The sequence below is a fragment of the Leiobunum rupestre genome, chromosome 2 (genome assembly GCF_980474605.1).
Source record: "Leiobunum rupestre chromosome 2, qqLeiRupe1.1.hap1, whole genome shotgun sequence".
Taxonomy (NCBI): Eukaryota; Metazoa; Arthropoda; class Arachnida; order Opiliones; family Sclerosomatidae; genus Leiobunum; species Leiobunum rupestre.
Window position 1 is genome coordinate 78,174,870 of NC_143385.1, and position 18,071 is coordinate 78,192,940.

General features: G+C 35.1%; 1 protein-coding gene across 3 annotated transcripts in view; it reads left to right on the forward strand.

The window, feature by feature from the left end:
• LOC149959082 (uncharacterized) overlaps nucleotides 1–17,849 on the forward strand; it is a 36,049-nt gene extending 18,200 nt beyond the window's left edge. For all 3 annotated transcript variants that reach the window (XM_090166416.1, XM_090166415.1, XM_090166417.1), the window contains exons 4-10: nucleotides 2,518–2,756; nucleotides 9,850–10,255; nucleotides 13,119–13,970; nucleotides 14,074–14,156; nucleotides 16,920–17,082; nucleotides 17,148–17,296; nucleotides 17,515–17,849. In XM_090166416.1, coding sequence (XP_090022542.1) covers nucleotides 2,518–2,756; nucleotides 9,850–10,255; nucleotides 13,119–13,970; nucleotides 14,074–14,156; nucleotides 16,920–17,082; nucleotides 17,148–17,296; nucleotides 17,515–17,748 — 2,126 coding nt within the window. In that variant the 3' untranslated portion in view covers nucleotides 17,749–17,849. The remainder of the gene's footprint in view (nucleotides 1–2,517; nucleotides 2,757–9,849; nucleotides 10,256–13,118; nucleotides 13,971–14,073; nucleotides 14,157–16,919; nucleotides 17,083–17,147; nucleotides 17,297–17,514) is intronic.
• Nucleotides 17,850–18,071: the final 222 nt, after the last annotated feature.

Consider the following 18,071-nt stretch of genomic DNA (forward strand, 5'->3'; position numbering starts at 1 on the left):
GAGATTTTTCGGATTTGGCCATGGAATCAGTAGCATCTACATCTGGTATCCAAGTCTAAACACTATGTTGGCGATAGCAACCAATGAGAAATAACGAGTAGTCAAGGACGTCAATCACCACGTTAAATTTCACATTTTTTTGCCCTTCTACTTAATATTTCTAATTAACTACAAAACGGAAAGCAACAAATCTTTATTTGGTTATTTTAAACCCATGCGTGTCGTTTAAGAACAAAATAATAACGAAAAATTTGCAACTTGCTCTTTAATAAAAAGTGAGAAATAAAAATTTTTAAGGCCAAATTATCAACTTTCTTTTTCTTGCCTTGGGCTGTACCAATTTTAATGGTTTCACCATAGAAAAGTTCGCCCAAGTTAAATGGCTTTAAATGGAAAAAAGCGCATGGATTCAGTAAAACAAAGTATTAGTACGCTAACTGAATTACATTATTGCTTCTGAAATCTTGAAAATGATCTGTTTTCCATGAACTTTTAGTCTGTTAGATATTATTGTAAACCAAAGGATTGTAAAATCTACAAGAAAAACTTAAAATTGGACCCCAATTCTGGTGAAGTGAACTACAGCGGCCTCATTGAATTTTATATTAATTTTGGTTGCGCCTGATAGACCTTGTCACGTAGATGCCGAGGGCATTTTTTATTTTGGCCGCTAATGATTATTTAATTTTTTAATTTTAAAAATTATCATTTTCATTGCATTTTATATTAATTTTGGTTTCACCTGATAGACCTTGTCACGTAGATGCCGATAGTATTTTTTATTTTGGCCGCAAATGATTATTTAATTTTTTAATGTAATTTTAAAAATTTCTCATTTTTGGGAATTTTCAGGTGTTTCGTTATATTTATTTCCGTCGTTTGTTCGCTGACACCACAGTTTCAGTGTCCTAATAATTTCCACGTGATATTCCCGTACTTTATAAAATCAATTACAGTTTTTGTTCATTTTCTAGGTGTTTTGTATTTATGGGCCACAAAGTGATATTCCCGTACTTAATAAAATCAATTACAGGTTTTGTTCATTTTCTAGGTGTTTTGTATTTTTGGGCCACAAACGCTTTTTTTCTGGTTGATATTAAAAGTATATACTTGATGCGTAAGGCTTGGTACTGTCCTCTAGTTTGCGTTATAGATGGCCCATCGCTTTTTTTAGTATGGGGTTGGGGAGGTGCTTGAGCGAAGTGAGTGCGCGGCGCGGTCAGGCGCCAATACGGGGAATTTAGTAACGTCTTTTACGTGTTTTGGAAGCAAATCTGTTCTCATTTTTGTTACTATTTAAGTTGATACGATTTAACTAATTACGATGCCACTAGGTACGATTACAGAAGGCCCACCGTCATGCCTTAATAGTGCATAAATTTATAATGAAGAGAGGGTGCTGGCTTATTTGCCCTCCTGTGAAATCAGCCTGCTATATAATTTATTTTTCCTTCCCCACACTCATCCCCGGCCAATATTCAACCATGATGCCCGCAGATCATCTCAACATAGTCATTCTCCCTAAATATAAATAAAATTCTTGAAATCAGCATGGCAATAAAATATATCGAATAAACGTAAACACTGTTACCACTTACTTGGTAATTTTTTACTATAGCACCTTATCTTTATACATTCTTATATTTTTATTAAATATTTTACTGTTCCTTGCAATTACTAATAGTTTCTATATGCACGCAAGATAGTGTAAAATTATATATCTTTGAAGTTAGTAATTGGTAAAATCTCCTTTAGAAAGGCTCGTCAGAGTTCCGTTAAAAGTCGACCCCCTTTTTACCCCTTCCGCGACTGAAGGTAGTCGAGTCAAAACGGAAAAAGGTACTGCCATCTTTCCGCGGCAAAAACATTTTTTTTTAAGTCGAGACAAGTAGTCGAGTTCTAACGGTTTTTTTAGGCTGGCTTTCTTTAAAAATGAGTTACAATATAAATTCAAATTTTGGAAATCATCATCTTAAAGGAAATTAAACTATTAATGTATGGTTGAAGACTAAATTTCGCAGTTTATTATACTTTAAATCAATTTTATTTAAGCGTTAAGATGGCCTTTTATAACACTGCTCTGGGTAAAATAAATTTAAAATATACAAACTTTACAAAGCGAACTAAGCCTTGGTTTAAACATTCACTTACAATTATCAGAAACAGTTAATTCATCGTTTTTACTCTTCTTTTTTTCAAGGATATTGGTAACAAAGCTTCAAATGTATGGGACAAAAAATTCATTATTTAAAGAAATTACTCCATGAAATAACTTGAATCGCGGCAGCTTAATTAAGCTATGGACTAACAATTGTAATTGGATGAATTTTTCTCAACTTTTTTTCCTTCCCCTTCCAACGATTTCATCCCCTTGACTCGGTAATGCCGCGAAACGCCGCCAGAGCGCACATTTAACGATCGTAAGCCGCAAAATTTCCTCTGCAAATCGTCCTTACGTTTTGTTAGTCCATGGTAAAACTAATGAAGTATTAAGTACCAAGTCTGATATTTTTCCAGGTTTTCCAGGATGGTGTTGCCCTGAGCAAGTGCCTGCTCTATATCGCCACATCGAAAATTATACAACATCCAATGGGGTTCACGACATTTCAAATGATTTGTTACTACCTGTGCTTTTGTCATCTGGTCTCCAAAGAGAGGCCTTAGGTCTTATTTGGGAGATGACAAACAAGGTAGTTCCAGGCACTCTGATCAGAGAAGAGCTTTATGCAACGCTGGCCATTGTTGCTCTTTTCCAGGTAATTTTATATTCATTTAAAAATATTGATAGTCTCTACAAAATTAAGTCATTTCATGGGAAATGAACTGTCACGTTGTGGTAAAATTTGCAGGATATGTTTGTGGCTTATAAACCGTGGTAGGCATCAAGATTTTAGGTAAAAAGTCTTTGCAGTTTAATTTAAAATATTCACCTTTTTTAAATTGATATTCCATAAATATTTACATTTTAAAGGGCAACGCAAGTCATGATGTAGGTGGGAAACCTATCTTATAGATTAAATCGGTATCTGTGCATGAGCCAATTCCCTTTTCATTCCCCCTCCCTCAATCCAGGCACACTGTTCCTCTCAGTCCGCCCCCAAACGTTTTTGTTCCCCCCACCAGAGGTGCATGCTAGATGCTGAACATTTTTATCTATAAGATACTTTAATGTATTGGTGATTTTTATAAGACTTTGCATGTATTTTGGCCTTGGAAATAGGATATCATAGTAAATGTAAATATAAGTAAAAACTACAGCTTTTTCGATATGTAATGTGGAAATTCTTATATTTGGGGGGTGTCGTTCAGATATACAGGGTATTCTGAAAATGATAGTTGAACCAAAGCTCTTCCGTTTCCATGGGTCATTTGGAGTCAATAATGTTCTATGAATTTTTTTATTTGCACCACTGTTTTGGATTTTAGATTGTATTGTTGTATGGATGCCCTTAATTTTGCAATACTTTTTTAATCAACGTTAATGAGCCGTTTAATTCATAGCTCTTGGGCTTTTGGTTGTTACTATGGGATAATCGTTACCTAGACTTTTGCGCAACGAGTTTCAAGCATGTCTTGGACAACTGCCCGTATACGATAGCTCTAGGCTTTGGTGTTAGAAATAGTCTTATACTTTGCATAATAATAATAATTATTATTTCTAGCTTTCTTTACTTAAGAAATTGATTTTTATATGGAACTTAAATAACCTTGTGAATTCACATTATATCTAATAATCTAGACAAGGCAAAAGTAGGGTACAGCAATCTCATCTTGTTTTTTAATTTTTTTAGGCGGATACGATAGTTTGTCACGTAGATAGCGTGGGTATTTTTTATCTTGGCCGCAAATGATTTTTTAATTATTTTAGGCAGATACGATAGAGTTTTTCACATAGATAGCGTGGGTATTTTTTATTTTGGAAACAAATGATTATTTAATTTTTTAATTTAATTTTAAAAATTGAACCTCTTGGGTATTTTACATTTGAACCTCTTGGGTATTTTACATTTTTTTTGTGTTTATTATTTTCGTCTTGTGTTCGACGACACCACCGGTTTTTCAGCCCTTGGTATTCCGGTAGTTTGTTAAAACAAATTATTTCCAAGCGGTATGCCCGTAGTTTTCTTAATTTTGGGCTATTTCTAGCTGTGCTGCCTTTTTATGGCCGCAACCCCACTTTGCCCTTGGTCTTGCTATATACGCTCCATTTTTTTTCACGCCCGACAATACTTGGTAGGGTATGCCTAGGTACTATCCTCTAGGTTGCGTTATAGAAGGCCCATCGTTTTTTTAGTATGGGGCTGGGGTGTCGTCGCACGCCCCCAGCACAAGAGCGTAGCGAACGTGCGGCGCCGTCAGTCGCCAATACTTATACGAATACACGACGAAAATAATAACAAAAATCATAAAAAGGCAGCACAGCTAGAAATAGCCCAAAATTCCCAAAATTAAGAAAACTTGTAATTTATTGAACAATCAACCGGAATACCACATGGAATTTTTTTTCTTCTAACTACCGGCATACCACTTGGAAATACTTTGTTTTAACAAACTACCAGAATACCAAGGGCTGGAAAACACGTGGTGTCGTCGAACACAAGACGAAAATAATAACCACAAAAAAAATGAAAAATACCCAAAGAGGTTCAATTTTTACAATTAAATTAAAAAATTAAATAATCATTTGCGGCCAAAAAACTATCGTATCCGCCTAAAATAATTAAAAAAAGAGATAAAAACGTGAAAATAACCAAAAAAGTTTTTAAATTAAATTAAAAAATTAAATTATCATTTGCGGCCAAAATAAAAAATACCCACGCTATCTACGTGACAAACTCATCTTGTTTTTAATTTTTTTAGGCGGATACGTAGATAGCGTGGGTATTTTTTATCTTGGCCGCAAATGATTATTTAATTTTTTAATTTAATTTAAAAATTTCTAGAGGATAAAGATGTTTATTTGGAGAGGTTTGGGTTAGGCTTAGCTTAGTAAAAGGGTAGAATGGACATGAACCAAACAGATTGAAGTTACAAAATGGATAAACAGATCAATTCATTGACATCCCGGGGAACATAATTTTCTTTAAATAAATTAATTGATGAGAACTATGTAAACTGGAAATTTAACATGAAAATGGCCCTACTAGATTTTGGTCTATGCGGGATCATAGATGAAACAGGTGAAGAGAGATATGAAAAAGAAAACAAATTTTTATCAAAACTAGCTCTAGCGGTAGATGACCAGCATAAGAATTTAGTGTCGCAATATGAAACAGCCGTAGAGGTAATAATCAGCTAGGCTAATACTGAAGGCACCACCTTAGGCCCAAGTCATCTAGTAACTTATGGATTTAAACAGGTGGCTGGGTTACAATGCGTAGGAGTGTGGTGGCAAGCCCTGCATGCCACGTACGCAAACCAACAGCTACCTACACTAACTCTAACCGTTAACCTCTACAAGTTTTCAAGGAAAGAACAAACTGAATAACTCGGGGGGGGGGGGGGGACTTTTGGCTATGACATATTCCATGTCTCGAAGGTGTTGGTCCAGGTCCGCCGGACCCATGGTGGTTTGTAACTGTTTTTGCAAACTAGCAAGTGTGGCCTCCAGGCTGCCGAGGTGCTCGCTCATGTTAGTATGGTATGACTTCATAGTAGAGGAGAGACGACCGCAGCCCTTGTCCAGATCAGAGAGACTTTTGACAACTAAAGCGTGGTTTGACACTACCGTTGTAAGACCTATTATTGGCAAAGCGCCAATAAAGCTCCTCGGGTTGCTAGTGGCCCCCAATGCGGCCTTGATATATATAGTGTGTTGGCAGTTGGGCAACAGTTAGAAGATTTAGTGCCATGCTAGATTTGGGCAATCAAAAGATATCCTTCCCCCAAGATCATTAGCGCCTCAGACCAGACTAATTACCTTGTGAGTACTATTGTTAATAAATGATATATTCTTGTGATGCTTACGCCTACGTACAAATTAGTGCCTTACACCGTACCCTTGAGATCCAGGAGCTCATTTCCTTGTTCTTCAACATTTTCATTTAGAACATCCAGTAATAATTGGTGGGTGTCTAGTGTTTGACCTTGTTCTTTGACCGCCTGCTGGTATCTAATAAAATAATTATGGTGATCAGTAAGCGACTTGCCGAGAGTTTTCACTGTTACTCTCAATTCAGTCATGGTAGTGCTGTGGGATGTCATTGAGGATTCAATCTGGTTCAATCGAGTTTTCAGTGCAGTCTGATTTTCCACAATGGTTGCAAATTGTGATTGGAATGCGCTAAGGACAGTTGCAAGTTAACAGTGCCACCCAAAGTAGAGTTCAGAAGTGTTGAGATGTACCAGTGGGAGTGACTGCTTTGGTCAGTGTAGGCGAGCTTCTTGTTCGAAGTAATATGGGGTGGAGTTTTAGCAGCAGCAGGAATAGTAGCACAAGAATGGAATTTCCAATGAGATTTGAGTTTGTGCATGGAGATCACTGAGCGTACCCACACAGTCAATGTGATACCAGCTTAGGGGTTTTGCATAGGGTACAAGAGATCCAGTGAGTATTATCACTGGTTGCAATGTTTTTAGAAAGATCACGCAAGTTAGATTTCGAGCAAGAGCCGCGAGCTGGTGACATGGTGTGAATGTTAGAAGAACGGTAGTACGGCGGGAACGTACTATAGGAGAGCCGCGTCCTTAGGTGAGACTAACGATTCCGCTAAGCCTTGGCTAGCAGTTACCGTAATAATAATCAGCTAAGGAAACTCAAACAGTAACAGCCTGTTGAAAGATCGCTACCAAATTGGGCACAAAACGTTTAAATACAAAAAAAATCAAGACTTACGTAAAGAGTAAAAGTAACGTTTGAAGTACCTTTAAATAGGAAAGTGAAGTGTCAACTGTGCACGTTACTAATTGAGGTAATTCTGAGAAGTGACACGCCCGGGATTCTGTGACCAACTGAGATGTACAGTCTGTTACAAAAGTCTTTGACAAAGGGGGTTTTTGCAGTTTTCTTATATTTTCTCGAAACGTGTAAACGATAGAAAAATGAAACCAGAAGCAATTTTTAATATTTTTTTATTTCCTTTCACGTGGAGTTGTCGGTTTTTCCAAAGCGACAAAAGTTTCAGCGGTAACGCCAGATGTCGTTTTTGACAACTTTTCAAATAATAGAGTTACGACCCTGAAACCAGCATTTTCGGATTCAGGGTGGTTGATTCATATTTAGAAAAAGTATCACTGTCATTGCTCTACCACCAACGGTTGAAGAGCTATAGCCGGTTGCAATTTTCGATTCTATTTGGGAAAAACTAAACTACGTCAAATATCACTTGTGGCATTCCCCCGATATTGCAGAGCTTTTCAACAACAATTAATATTATATAGGAAAAGAGACGAGAATGGAAGCAATGAAAGTAGAAAATGGGTGTAGAAAACTGTAATTGCGGGTTTAGCATCCTTTAAAGGGGCTGGAAAGTGGGGTTTTGAAAAACGTCATCCGTGACGTCATTAACGAAATTTGGCGCGTAGAACTACTTTTTCTCAAGTTCGCGAAGACGTAAACAGGCACCGCTGTGTTGAGATTTTTGTATGATGAAATCCAGCGTGGTCTTGGTTAGTGTTATAGCTGAGCTCGTATGAAGTTTTCAAATTTCATTCATCTTTATTGAGATTTAGTTTAGTGAACAACAAATGTTTAACGAAAAATTCATTTGAGTGATAAGGTCTTTTGGTAGTAGTTTGTTCGTAATTTTTTTAATTATTATTTACGAGTTTCATCGAATTTTGTAAAAAAACGCTAGATGAATCGAAGCCAATTTCTTAGGGCCTTGGTTTCACTGGAGCATTTTGATAAACCTTAGTACTACACCACAGTTTTTTGCCTTTTCCCACTTATCTAATTCGCCAACAAGAGATATTTTCGTATCATCACGTTTCCGTTTTTTATTTGAATTAAACTCGTTCATTAACATCATTATAATTAAATAAATATTAAAATACTAGAACCAAAACCACGTCCACGAAGGCCAGAATATCTTAGTTCGCGTATGAATACCTGTCATTAGTCTCTCTCGGGTCGCTCCTCACTATTTTCAAAACATCTCCGTCAGAGCCAAATTCCTCAAGCGGGGAAAAAAGGAAATAAAGCAGGGTCCGGATTTTTTTGGAGATACTACGTCACTAGACGATTTCAAAACCCCACTTTCCAGTCCCTTTAATCGAGTGAATGGCTTTTTTTACAATATTTTGATAGACACAGTGACTAAAAGTTTTAACATTGAAACAATGGCAAGTGCCATATTAATAGAGATTATGTTACTTGTGGTAAAAACGAAATTGGCAGAATCGGTTTGAAGGGTTAAAAGGCGGAAACCTTTTGCTACACCAGTGATTACAGTTTTCTTCACCTATTATCTACTTTAATTGCCTCCATTCTCGTCTCTTTTCCTATACAATATTAATTGTTGTTGAAATGCTCTGCTTTATTGGGGGAATGCCACAAGTGATATTTGACGTCTTTTAGTTTTTCCCAAATAGAATCGAAAATTGCAACTGGCTATAGCTCCACAACCGTTGGTGGTAGAGCAATGACAGTGACACTTTCTAAATATGAATCGACCACCCTGAATCCGAAAATGCCGGTTTCAGGGGCGTAACTCGTTACCACCGAAACTATTGTATAGACTGATTTTGTGTCAACGATCCCTGTGGAAGTTATGGAAATATTATTATGATCCTGATTTCCATTAGGAGAAGGAGTACCAGGCCCCTATAATGGTATTTGCTTCCGTTTTCCTGTTGCACTATCTTTAGTACCAATAGTCCATTGCCAAGTTTGTTCAAAAACATTGTTGAGACCAAAATATGAAACCGGTTTGCCAGTTTGATCATAAAATCTCTAAAAACTAAATTTAATTTAAATTAATATTGAAAATATACAAAATGTGTAAAATTAAGTATATTTCAATATCCATTCATTAAATATATTAATATTTGGGGAAATAATACGGGGTGATCACACTTACCTCCATTGACCATGTATCAATAAAGTTAATCATCATAAATATTAGAATTTAGGTTTGTGTTATCAAAAAGTATTTGATTTAAATATTTAGAGCTCACCCTCCGGCGAATTCTTAAGAGCTTTTTAATTAACATTTTAGTAATGAAGCACTTACTCACTTCCGGCACGTGGCTTCTGAAAAATCGGCCTCCATTGGTTGCTGTATTGTCCTATCACAGCCAACTTCTCGAACAGCATGTCATAAAATTTTGCAGTGGTCTTATATGTAGTTGGTTACCATGGTAATTATGGAGCTAATTTTTTCGGAGTTCTGACCGGAAGTGGGTAAATGCTATTGACTATGCGCAAGGCAGTTATTTCGTAACTAGGGTACGAGGTTATCTTTGATTAAAAGTAGCAGATATTCAAACCAAAAGGCAGGTGACTGGTAATGTTTCAAGTGGTGATTTTTTCACATACCCAATTAAACTTTTAAAAAGTCAGTTTTAACAATGGGATTTTCTTAGTGGTTAAAACCGTTCCAGCTGGTTCTTTCCAACCCTGCGAGAAAAGCGTACTTACTGAATAGACAATCACCAAAGATTACAGCACATTAAAAAAATACTTGTCTGCCACAGTTATATAATTCCGTTATTGAATTTTTCCCTACAAATGGGGTTTCTGACATAGTATAATTGACCAAATTTCACCTAAAACTCTCACTAGATTTTAATACAGACAAATTTAGTATAATTATCTGTTTTAAAAATTAAAAGAACATCTAATTTTTGTATTTTAGCTGTTACCATTTTGTTGTATTTAGTAGGTTACTATATATTTTATTGTTGTAGGCTGGTTATGCTGTACCCAATATGGAAGCCTTGCATCTACTACCATGCCCTCCAGTTCCAGTTATACGATTTCCAACTTTACTGCCACAACCCCAACCATTAGAAGAAGCAACACACAAGGAACTACATAATCAACCTACTTCTCAAACTAGACTAGCCGAACAACCTTACACTGCTGTTCCATTGGTTTCTCAAGCTCCCCAAATATCTGTGGAACAAAATGCACTAGAATCGTCCTATTTAGCAATGGATCGTCACTCAAAACTAGTCAATCCAGTACATAATTTAATTTCAAATTCCACAACTAGTGCAGCTGAGGAAAATAGTAGTTATTTCAATTCCGAAAGAAGTACCTATATGTCTGCAAAACTTAAAAATGGCTTGCCATTAAATAGTGCAAATAGTGGTAAGTGTTTATACCATCTATCACAATATATATATACTTTAAAATGTCTTTCAAAATACCAGTATTTTTGCTTGATTGGTAGAAGCATGATAAACATGCTAATTTAATAATAAATATGCAGAGTAGCTACTTGAAATCAAATCATTCTTTTTAATTAAGAACTGGAAATAACAAATTGTAGACTAAATGTTCAATTCACACAATGTTGTTCCTTTGGTATCTTTTAATTCATTGCAATAAATCAATACCACTGTTATTTACACACAATATAAGTCGATTTTTTGGGCATAAGGTAAATTTTTTATTATCAGAAATAAACAGAACAGTGATGGCCAAAATTTAATATTAGGTATGCCTAGAGCATAGCGCCGAACCAATTTTCAACGGCGGCGGCGGGAACGATAATTAGTTCGGCGGCGGCGTGGCGCGCCGATTTGCAGAAAATAATCGGCGGCGTTGAAAAAAATCGGAGGCGGCGGCGCCTAAGGGGAAAAACTGTCCCCCCCCTCAGAAATAGCGCCAGCCTTTTTTTTTTCTAATACCCAGGACACCACCTTAGGCATAAGTCATCGAGCGACTTTTAAAGCCTTTTAATAGACCGCTAGAACCTAGGAGGATGAATGTTAACTGGAGGTGAATTATGGGGGAGATACGCGCAGCAGCGCATGGACATTGGACATAATACTCTAGAGGCAACTAGCGGATTAAATTGGAAGCTCTGAATAGATTTTCAGTAGATTTCGCCTGCCAGTTTCTAAACACATGTTAAGCCTATATGAAAACAATTGAGTGTTGTACCTCACTGAACTGATTTTTTTTCGTGGTTTAGTAAAAATGGGTGATGAAAGATTTAAAACGCTTAACAATTTAGAAAATAAATGTTTTAAGAAAATTAAGTGGCCTGCCAATTTAGCTAAAATTTATCACTTTTTAAAAGAACACAGCTATAGTGTTTTGTCATTCATATTCCTAGCTAGAACTTAAACTGTTAAAACACATTTTAAAAAAATACATGTTTAATAGAATGTATTTTATTAAAATAAGAACCACTTGTTTCCAAAACGAGAAAGAGGTAACTTTGGTTACATACTATCATATGTAACTTATTTAATCATAAGTGTGCCAGAAATAACTTTTTCTCAATGAGACTCTGTTGCAAGGATATGACGTAATTGACGTCACTTAACAGTCGATGACGGTTTTATCACCATCAAAAGTAGTTCTGGCGGGGAGGGTAGGAAGTTAAAACCAGTTTTACACAACGCGACGTTAGTGCTGTACAGGCTTGGAAATAAGCGGTGGTCACTGGGTCAAAGACCAGTTTATTAATTGCTCAGACCAGTTTTTTTATTCAAAAGCTAGGGGTTCACTGGTCCAGTGTCCAGTTTATTAATTGCTCGGACCAGTTTTTTTATTCAAAAGCTAGGGGTTCACTGGTTCAGTGTCCAGTTTATTAATTCAAAATTATCTACCGTATTATTAACCAACTGGTCTACGTGACCACTTAAATAATTCAAGAGTTGGGAGTCACTGGCCAAATAGACCAGTTTAGAAATAAACCTTATATCCAAGCCTGGTGCTGTATATTTCTTTGGTGGTTGTGATTTTGTGAAACAAGATCTCATTTAAATTTTTAATACAGAGATGTTAAACAGAGGCACACGTATGAGTAACTTTGTTACATATGATACTATTAAACTAAAACATTTAACCTAGTAATAACAATACTGTACTTATTTACTACCTTTTCACTAGTATTATTATCTATACACTATTTTTAGAAACGTTTACTGGGCGCCGCCATTATCATACATACAACCAACGGGCAAGGGCTCTACCGCAGAAATTTCATCCCTCCAAAACCGGTTTTTTCGTCTATTATCACAAATTATTTTATCTCTGTATCAAAGGAATTTTTAAAATATAATAGACTAGTTATTGCTGAATGCAGCTGATACGTTTATGTACCTATTACAAAATACGAGGCGAGGTAACTCCAAAGCTGGTTTCGATTCTCTCTCTCAGATCCCAGCTGTCTGCTGTAGAAAATTTTGGTGTGCGCGGTGCAGTGGTGCCAGATCTTTTGGAAATCGTAGCACTACCAATAGAAAAATCTATGTAGTTCGAATTTAGAACTCAAAACGCAATTATTATACTTTAATAAAGGAAATTAATTCGGCGGCGAAATCAAAATTACATTTATCGGGCGGGGTTTCGGCGTAATTGAAATAATCGGCGGCGGCGTTCGATCGGCGGCGCTATCCTCTAGGTATGCCCCTCTGTACCTTTATGAGCTCACATTGTATTGTTTTTTTTTTGCAGCTAATTTCATTTTATACTTATTCGGTATTGTATAATCTTAAATTATAATTCGTTAATCGCAAGTCTTACGTTTCGAGAAACTCTCCAGAATGATGAAAGAATCATTTTACTCATCTGCTTCACTTTTACTTACCATTCTGAGAGCATTTTATGAGGTTGTACATAAGCCCAGTTAAAAAGAACTGATGTGTCTTTCAGATTCTGAATTTGTCTCTGCATCTAAACCAATTGCCCATCAGGGGTTTATTGGGATGTGATGTTAATACCTCTATTTTTAAGATATTTTCAGTGGGGTCAAATTACGCCCCAAACCTAGTACCCCTTGTCCCGCATGCCTACCCCATGAAAGGGTTGAGGTCAATTATGTGCAATTTGGAAATTTTCTTCAACCAATATTTCATTCAAAGCCATGCTCAATAACTGGTATTGATCTTTAAAATAGAGAATCTTTCTACTAAAATATGGCTTTCCTTCATAGGATTTTGTAATGCTATTAGGCCTAAAATAATAAGTCTTAATTTTATTATTTCTATTTGTACAGAGGATGATTTTACTGACTTTCAGTCAAGTGCTCCTATGCAAATCAAGCAAATTAATCAGAGTGTATCAGATGATTTTGACGATTTCAAACAAGCAGATATGTGTTTACCTGTTTTATCTACCAAAACTACGCAACCATTTAGTTCTAGTCAAGACGCTACTTTTCCGAAGCAATTGAAGGAAGGAACTTTAAATGTTACGGCAAATCCTAATCAAGTTAATGTAACGTTCACAGGAAATGTAGTTATGAAAATGGAGAGTGAAGCTATAGATAAATATGCTGTTTTTAAGAGTCTTGATTTAACACCAGACCTTTCAACTTCCACTGAAACTGTGCGTGATATTCAACTTGAAAATAAATGTGAAATAGATAACACTTTGCCCAGTATACTAGAAAATTCATGCTCTGATGACTTTGGTGATTTTCTTTGTGCAGAAGTTACCACTACTATTACTACTACTGATTCTTATGATGCAACGAGAAGTGGGTCTCCGGTAGAGTTAATATACGCTTCTCAAACTTCATCTGGTAGTCAAAATGTGCCTGAAGATGCCTTCTCGAACTTTGCCAGTCATCTGCAGTTCAATAACTTAAACATTGGGTTTAACGCATCTTCAGAAAAGTTATCGGTCAATAGTTTGGAATCTCCTGTTTATTGTTTTGAAACGGATAACTTAGATGCAGTGTCAATTTCGTCTTTTCATCATAGCCCAAACCATAGTCATAAACTCTACACAGAGGATGATATTTCATTTGACAAAATTAGCATGGGTCCACCGGGTGGTGATGAGGGTAATGATCACAGTGCAACAATTTCTACTAGTTCTCGTGGCTCATCATCAACAGAAACAGGTATGCGTTTTTCCACGTTAGTTTGGTAATAATTGTATTATTTAATGACATTTGTAATTATTTAACTTATATTATCTACTGTAAAATTTATGTACTTTTCAAGGAGAACAAGTGGAATATGATTCTATAAGTATAAATGCAATTCCAGTCACGGATCGTTACAGTTTTATCAGGGCTCAAACACAGGTTAATATTTTGTACTTTTTTTATTTGAAATATTATTGCTATTGTTGTTTTTTTAATAAATAGCACAATCATTTTTAAAAAATTGGATAAAATTTCCGGTTGCTTATAAATTATTAAATTTCCATATTTGTGATATCAGATACAATTAATAAAATTTTTTCAGACTAGTTTAGTAAAGTAGTGAAATTTAAACTATTTTGTAGACCGTTAAATTACTTCAAAACTTAATATATTCATACAAAAATGTATGCAGGCTACTACGTGAAATTTTCAATATTGACAAATTTGTGTGAGCAAATATCAGTGCTACACAACATACCTTTCCCAGAGCCTAATTTCCTAAGATCATAAAAAGTTGTGTCATTGCGTTTTCGAAAAATATTCATGATATTATAATTTACTTAGTAAACATTACCAGTAATAGCATAAGTTAATGATACCTCTAAGTAGACAAATAAGCCCTTTCAAGGTGGAATCTTTGTCCAGAAAATGTGATGTCAAATCTTGTCTCTCCGATTCCCGCGAAAATGAAAGATTTGAAAAATATATCGGACCCAGCGCCACTGTGCGGTCGAGAAAGAAACTATATTGGGCTGAGAGAAATAAACCAATAGCAAAAAAACGTTCTTTTGCCTCTGTGGGGGGAACGAATTCTCTATACCAAAATTTATCTCTTTTGGGGAAGTTCAAGCTAGCCTTGCACCAAACGGGATTAAAGAAACGTCAGCAGTTCCAAGTGTATGTTAAGGCTATTTTGATACGCAGTACGGAGAGACATAGGTCGATTTGGACAAGCATATCCGCCATAGGCAGCATAGCCATTTGTCTACTTAGAGGTATCATTAACTTATGGTAATAGTAAGAAAATACAATTCTACGGTTAGTACCTTAATTTTTAATCCCCCTCCCCCCACTCCCGCCTTTAAGTAGCCTTACATTTCCAGACTCACAAAACTTTCAGTATTTTTATAGTTCACAAACTGTTTGTTGTGGACTAATTCTGAAACAACCACCAGATTTCTCTGAGGCTGTACCGCCTAGATTAGTTTCATTCCCGAATTAAGAAACTTAAATATATTTTTATCCTCCTTTGCATTTTTAAAAGTTTTATAAATTAATTTTTTTCAGATTTAATATAATGGTAATTCATTTTGTATTTTCATTTAAATTTCTACAGACATTCAAAGTTACCACCTTTTTATAAATGGGGCATAAGAGGATATACAAAAACCTGTTAACTGAATTGAAAATAACATGATTATTGGAATTTATATGGCTAAGAAAGGACAAATATTCAAAAAGTTACGAAATTCCTCAACGATATCGAACCAGTTCAAAACAGTTCTTAAATGATCTATAATAATAATATAGCATTGCTCTTAAAGTAGTAACCACTATAAAAATACATTAATACTTAGATAATTTGTGATTCTCTTCCTAAATTTAAATGTAGCTTGTAGCTTAATTGCCAGCATTTAATTTTAGCTCAGCCTTTTTCAAAAACGAAACGTTGACGTCTTTTTTTATAACGTTATTGTGACTCAATCTTCTAATTTATAATTATTGACTAAAGCTGTTGGTGTCCTATCGAAAATATCATATGCTCAAGGAATTTCATGCAAACCATAGCTACTTTTTGTACAGAATATTTTATTTTGTATTATATTTTTAGTGAACTGTTTGTTGGAATTTTTGTTTTAAACAGTTGAGAAGATGTTCGGTATTTGCTAAGGTGTTAACCAAAATGTTTGTACATCTAATTTTAAAGTCTCATATATTAGTATATTTTATTAAACATACCAAATAATTGTCAGGTAAATTGATTTTTTTCATACATAAAGCCAATTTCATGAGGATCGAAGAGCATGGAAAGTTAGAATAGTACCAAAATAAGATTTTGAAGCTTTTAAAAGTAATCAGTATCACCGAGAATGTATTTATTCTTATAGAGAATGACTTTTTCGGATATAATTTTAGCATTGCTCACAATCTCCCCTTATGCTTGAAAAGTAAGTGCCTCCCCTCAAAAAAATCATTGGTATCTCATTGGTTCCCTTCAACTAAACATGATTGAAACCAGGAATCCATACCTCTACTGTTTATCCTGCCGTATTTCATATGGTATAAGATCACTCCAATGGCTTTGGCCCCACCTACGAGAGAAAAAATCCCCTTTGTGCGCGCTCCCCTTTCACGTTGTTGTTTGTTAAGTTAACATAGTGACGTCACAAAAACTGTCCGCCACATCGAGACTAAAATCTTCCACGATAAGCGTTCCAGGTAGAGGTATGTATTCCTGTTGAAACTCATGCCAGTGACTTTTTCCTTCTACTCTACTCATGCCAGTGGAAAATTCTACTAAGATGCATACGGATAGTCTCAATTTAGTTATCCATGAGGATAAATAAATACATTTATGGGATATCACTGTATCTGCATTTTATACATAAGCTAAGCTGTTATTTGTGTGGGTTAGACAATTTTGAGATTTTATTTCTTTAACACTGATGCAAACCCTTTTTTTGCTATTCTTAGTTTTTTTACACTTAATGTAACATTTAAGAAACTGAGTCTTGTCCCTTTAAAGATGTGTTCTTTTGTGGTTATGGTAGTTTATAGACCTAATGAGAGATGGGTATTCTTCAAGTTCTAAGGTAATAGTAATGTTTTTAGAAGATACTAATAAAGCCTTTAAAAACGAGTGATTGTTTCCCTTAATGTTGGTATAAAAAATATATTTTTCAAAGTTAAATCTTTTTATAGGTGTGTCTGGATAAAGTTGCAACAGAATGGCTGAAATGTCTTGAGAAATGTAGAGAAATATTAGACGAAGCTAAATCAACTTTTTACTTTGCTTGTAATGAGCTAGTTTCTGAAAGCTTGGAGGAACTATTTGAAACTGATGAAATTGGAGATTACCTTGAAAGTAATGTTTATGAAATTTTATTTCTTTTGGTTCATTTAAAATAGTGTAACAATTTTATCTTGAAGATATCATTGAAGTGTTTTGTATCATAAGACGCATCTATGCATCATCTTTAGCATCAGGCCGTTATACAGGAAATATACAAACAGCTCTAAATGAAAATGATCTGATTTGGGAAGAGTTAAGCTGTGGAATTTCTTCATTTTATAAACTTGTAAGTGGTATAAGTTGATTAGAAAGGAATTCAATTTTAAATTGTGGGTTGATTTCTCCCCTATTTTATTCAATGCAATGGTGATTCTGATCATTTTAATTTTAAATTACCCCTTTTGCATGTGTTAAGCTATAGCTAATATTATGCATTTTGTTAAAATCATTAATTATCCTATTGATGTGAATTTGTATTAGATTAACGTGACATTTATTTTACAGCCCGAGAAAATTAAGTTAGATTTTTCATCAGCCATTTTAAGTCCAACAACCGAAACACACAACAAAGCTTGTGGAGTTTGTTTACTTGATGTTGACACTAAATGTGGCATATTTGATGAAGAATGTGCAAAATTGACTTATGGTGCAAGACAATACCATGCTTCTTGCGCTAACCTCTGGGTGAATTGTGTTGATTTCCTTCTTCCAGCTTTACAAAATGCAGAACTATTATGAAATGTTTCTTCTGTATATAAATTAGATTTATTTTAGAATAACAAAAATTATAAGCCTCTATATATTCTGTATATATAATAAATTATATAAATGTTTCTTAATTTATTTTTCAATATTTAAGGACACTTCCAACACGCTAAATTAGTTTACAGATCATCTTTGTCTTAAATTTTTCTATACGCCCTGACAATCTACTCGTTGTAGACAGTGGACCTTTGTGCTGTAAATATTACCAAACTAAATTCATTGAGGTATGAAACAGTCTTCTGAAGGGGTTGTAATACTTTTGTCACAAAAATGGCACTTAATAGAGGTGTCTGTTG